The sequence below is a fragment of the Verticillium alfalfae genome, genomic scaffold (genome assembly GCF_000150825.1).
Source record: "Verticillium alfalfae VaMs.102 supercont1.2 genomic scaffold, whole genome shotgun sequence".
NCBI lineage: Eukaryota > Fungi > Ascomycota > Sordariomycetes > Glomerellales > Plectosphaerellaceae > Verticillium > Verticillium alfalfae.
This window is the reverse complement of record NW_003315037.1, coordinates 2,867,651-2,872,589: the sequence shown is the minus strand read 5'-3', so window position 1 is coordinate 2,872,589 and position 4,939 is coordinate 2,867,651. Positions and strand designations below refer to the sequence as shown.

General features: G+C 56.3%; 2 protein-coding genes across 2 annotated transcripts; one reads left to right on the top strand and one right to left on the bottom strand.

The window, feature by feature from the left end:
* Nucleotides 1–143: 143 nt before the first annotated feature.
* On the top strand, nucleotides 144–442 carry VDBG_02351 (conserved hypothetical protein; the record flags this gene model as incomplete). The annotated part of the gene is made up of 2 exons (XM_003008117.1): nucleotides 144–273; nucleotides 366–442. The coding sequence occupies 2 exons, from the start codon at nucleotides 144–146 to the stop codon at nucleotides 440–442; spliced, it is 207 nt and encodes a 68-aa protein (XP_003008163.1).
* Nucleotides 443–728: 286 nt separating this feature from the next.
* VDBG_02350 (copper amine oxidase) lies at nucleotides 729–2,927 on the bottom strand (the record flags this gene model as incomplete). The annotated part of the gene is made up of 4 exons (XM_003008116.1): nucleotides 729–858; nucleotides 913–1,628; nucleotides 1,680–2,541; nucleotides 2,593–2,927. 4 exons carry the CDS (start codon nucleotides 2,925–2,927, stop codon nucleotides 729–731), a joined length of 2,043 nt encoding a protein of 680 aa, XP_003008162.1.
* Between the last annotated feature and the right edge of the window lie 2,012 nt (nucleotides 2,928–4,939).

Genomic DNA, 4,939 nt, shown 5'->3' with positions numbered 1-4,939 from the left:
CCACTCCTGGAGCCGCGGCAGCATCACTGACGCCCGTGCGTGCCGCCAAGAGCGGTCGCCGCCTTTGCGCTTAAGATTGAGGTCGAGGTACAGAGCGAGGCCGAGGCCCGACGAGGCCATCGAAGGCGGGCGCCGACGTCGTCATGCTCGACAACTTTACCGGCGACGGCGTCAGGGTGGCGTCGCGGAGTCTGAAAGGAGAAGTGGGCTGGCAAGAAGCACTTTTTGCTCGAGGTCTCGGGTGGGTTGACCATTGCGAATGCCGCCCAGTATGTGTGTCCGGGTATGTTCTCTTCCCTTCACCCCTCATCATCCCGCGCACCCTGCGATGTCGTCTCTATTTGCATGTTCGCTGACGAATACAGACGTCGACATCATCTCGACAAGTTCCATTCACCAGGGCGTAGGTTATGTAGACTTTTCCCTCAAGATCGATCACTAGAAATGGTCGACGTTCAAGAACCAAAGGATCACCACACACGTGCCACCGTGCTGACCATGACCGACGCCTACTCCTTTCCTGCACACTGTCGGAAGACGGGATCACATTCGCTACGGGTGTGTTCCTGACTTGCATTGCATCGCAAACATGACTCTAGCTCTCGTCCCGTTCACATGGACACACGCAGCCCTGGCATCGATATCCGGTCCAGCCCCCTGCAGATAACCCACAGCCTCGCCTTGCACCCTCTGATCCTCGACTGCCGACCTAGAATGCAAATCCCGGACTATTCGCCGTCACTGCGGCAACAGCCAACAGTGACGGACGTCTGGTTTCTCGTCGTCGGCACGTCAAGCGCTGGGTTCGATGTGAAAAAGTCAGCCGGTCGAAGGCTGAGTTGGTGGATCTCGACAGGCCTGCGTCTCTTGTTAGCCTGCCTCCTCTTGCGCGGTCGACCAGGCTTCACTTACATGACAGGCCAGTCCTCGACACGAGGATTGTGCGTCAGCCCGAAAACAGCCCACAGAACCGGCGCACTGAGTCTGCCCTTGACCTCACCTTCGCTAGCGGCATCTCCATTGGCCCCATGCCTGTCTGCAGCGCCCAAGAACCAGTCGTCTCGCTTGACCATGTCGTACACGCCGCCCGTCTCCTCCAGGCTCTGATTCGTAAACTCGCCCGCCGCCCAGAGCTCGCCCTCTCGGTACCCGGTCACCCAGGCGTGGTGCTGCGCGAACCTGGCCCGGCGCGCCTGCCGGCTCTCCTCGTCGGCGAGCAGGAGCTGCGTCGCCGGGGCTGTCAGCTTGTACCCGACATGGCGGCCGGACACGTCATTCTTCTTCGTGGCGTTCTCCAGGCGGATGACGCGGTTCAGCTTCGGTTCGGCGTCGACCCAGCACGCCCTCTCCACCGTCTTCTTCCGAACCTCGTAGTAGTTGCCAAACGGGTTCGTCGCCGGGTCCTGCCTCACAGGCACGCTCTCCTCGACGACGACGCGCGACTGGCCGTCGGCGTACGAGTCGATGGCCGGGTCGATGCGGATGGCGAACATGTGCTGGTGGTTCTGTGCCAGGACGCCGGGCGCCACGACGTTGCCGTAGCGGGACGTCTTGCCGGCGTCAATGGCCACGACGCTCATGATGCCCGTGGCGCGCGTCTCGATCGTGATACCGCCGGCCGTGTCGAGCTTGTAGGCAAAGACGTACACGTAGTTGGCCATGGTCACGGCGCACTGGACGACGAGCTCGCGGTGGCGGGCCGCGACGGCGCGTTTCGTGCGGTAGTTGGTGTGCTTCCACCCGATGCCGTTGTCCTGCTCGTGCAGACAGACGGTCGCCTTGACCAGCTTCGGGTCGCCCGAGGGCTCGACGAGGAAGTTGTCGAAGTAGTGAATCGCACCCAGGCAGTCGCAGCCCAGCTCGAGGCTGTTCGCCGAGAGGCCGAAGCCGCCGTCGCCGAGATCGAACGCTTGCTTGCGGTGGAACGGCGGACGTGGGTCGGCGTACGGCACCGTCAGCTCGCTGTAGCTGAGGCGGTAGATGATGGGCCGGTTGTCGTAGCAGAGGTCGTGGAGGACTGCGCCTTCTCTGGGGGTGAAGCCGAGGCGGAAGCGCCACTTTTGCCACTCCACGAGGTTGTCGGTATGCACCGTGAAAGAAGCCCCTTCTGGCTGCGTAATGTTGATGGGCTTCATGTCTGTCCGCAGAGGCCGGTCGAGAAGCTCCTCGATATATTCTGCAGGCTTGACGTTCTCGAAGAGTGACCTTGGGGCAGCCTGTCGAGGGTGGGCGCCGATGCCATCTTCCTCACCCCCCGTCGCCAGGCGATCGATGCGGATGACCTCGCCTGTAGCGAGGTCTACGACGGGAGAGATGGGAATGTGATTGCCGTAGTAGTTCGAATCGGGATTCTTGCTTGACGTGTCGCGGGCAAAGACGAGTCCTTGCATGACCCGGGGAACGTCCTCTCCAGGATCAGGGCCCCCATACGGCCACGGATCAATGGCGATGACAAAGTGCTCGGGTATGGCGAACTCAGCCAGGGCATCTTTGAAAACCTGCGAGTTGACGCACGCATCTTGGAAGATGCCAAACTCCATGCTAGTTCCCGTCAGTTGCTGCCATTTCACTCTGGCAGGCAGATCGTCCTACAGGCTTATGCTCGCTTGGCGCTTGGGATCCGCAACACGTCGCTCGACTGGCTTCCCAAGCCCCAGGTCAATGATGGACTGAGTATACTGTACCGACTTGGAGGCAGCGTGGATGACATCGTACTGAAGAAGGGCCAGGCGCGGCGGCCGTGGGGTATCGTCGGTCAGGCGGCCCTCATGCTCAGCCTGGAGGAATGGGACAAGCTCTGACTTGACAGGCTCTTGAAGACAGCCGGAACGGAAGAAGAGAGTGTGTCCGGCTTCGTGCAGCTTGACGACGTCGCGAGCCTGCTCAAGCTCGGCCTTGGTGAGGGGCGACAGTGGGTGGACCACCATGGCGAGGACGCGATATGCCGCCTGATGAAGGTACCCTGCTTTGACAGCTGAAACAATGAAATGGCAACATTTGGCCTCCTATATATACTTTTGAGTGCATGGTACTCCAACCTCGAGAATGGTATTGTTGTTGAGAAGTTGATTAACCGAGGTTGACGGCGTGTTCTGAGTTTAACTCAAAGGTGTCTTATCTCGAATAAAATGTATAATAAGTGAGGTATATAGATAGTGAAGTTGTTCCCTGGATTATGGGTACGGCATTGTCTAGAATTAATTTTTTATCTCTCTGTGAATATGGATTTAACTTCTGAAAAAGGACGACTTACACTTTTACTCTTGAAGTACGGAATCATAAACATACAACAGTATCTAGCCGTCATATAAAGATAGAGAATATCCCTAGTAGCATTCATATGTGCCTACAGCTTTATATTTGCTAGAGTAATGAACTGTAGATTTACTACGTGTTAGGCATATTTGTCGGGCTAAAGCGAAGCGGATCCACGCAGTTGTCGATTTGGCGAGCCCTCGCAATCAGATATCAGGTCTCAGTCTCTTTGCAGCCTTGAACTTGGCTCTTTCAAGTCTTTAGTAATCTATTTATGCTTTTAAGAGTACACGAACCCTTCTTCATGGTTCTCATCGAGCCCTCGGCAACTACATCGCATTCCCTCGTGTCAGACTCCTGACAGTATATAGGTATCAACTGGAGAGCGCACATAGCTACGCATACTGGCCATGATGGATTACATAATTTAAACTGATACGATAGATGTACCTAGATTTTGCATGCATCCAAGCAGTTGCGGCTCTTGTGCCGCTCGTGCTAGGACAAGTCTAGGGGGCCGGGCAGGCGTCGCAGCAGAACATGACCGTCGCTATATGGCTGTTCTGTAGGTGTCAGATGGCTGAATGTGTCTATCTGCGTTTTTAGGCCACGCAAGCTTATACATATAACGTAGGCATGTACCAGGCCACAGGCGGCCACAGGGCAGGTCATTCTATTCCATTCGTATGGTACTCGAACCCCTCAGCTTCGCCATCGACGATACCTTGGCGACTGCATTGCTTTCTTCCAGACCGGCCCCCTCACAGTAGTGACCCTTGGGCGTTGATGTTACGGGTTAGACCCGCTGGCGGTATATGGGCCTGGGGCCTGGACCTGTACGAAGGCGAATCAATTGAATGAGCGAACGCTGATTCAATACGCATCCTCTTAGCTCGATTGAATAGCTGCCGCAACGCACCGACGAGCGTGTGAGGTCTGCCGCTCAGCTCTTCTGGGGCCGACCGTAGGAACTGGTCCTGGTTAAACGGCTCTTGTAAGCGATCCTATAAGCATCTACCTTGAGAAAGCATGGGAGGGTGTGTAGCCCACGGCAAACCAGAGCTACAATGACCATCGCCAACAGCCAGCGCAACGCGTTTTACCAGGTGCCTTAGTCGGTAGGTTGGAAAGGCATACCACTTCAAACAGAGAGCTGTAAGATGCAGACACTTTGTGCTGGCTTCGTGAAGGAGTCATTCGGCAATCGATGACATGTTGTCCCAATAACTGTAACGTGGCGAAACAACGTCGCACTGCCACTTTGATCTATCTACCGTAGCATTTTCGAGTACTACTGTCAACGACATCGTGTTTGAACCTAGACGTTATCATCCAGGCCAACAGCTAGTAGATCTCAGACTTTGAGTCCATGAAAGAATTTCACAGCCCAAGCGGTCTATGTCGCTGACTCGATTGGGTGTCAGAAACACCATCAACGCACCGAACACCCATCCCCACATAAGCAGATTTGTCAAGGTGTCAACAGGAAAGCCGAGGGGACGCCACGTCATTCCATAAAAGATCGTCGACCAGCGCGCCGTGCCATCCGTGCCATTGCGAGTGGGTGGCCTAGCGGTGGTGGTCCGTAGCGATGCGTGGTGAGTGGGATCACGAAGCGGTCACAGCGGCCACAACTGTGGCAGCTGAGGAGACACCGGTGTTCCCTCGCCAGCGAGTCCCAGGC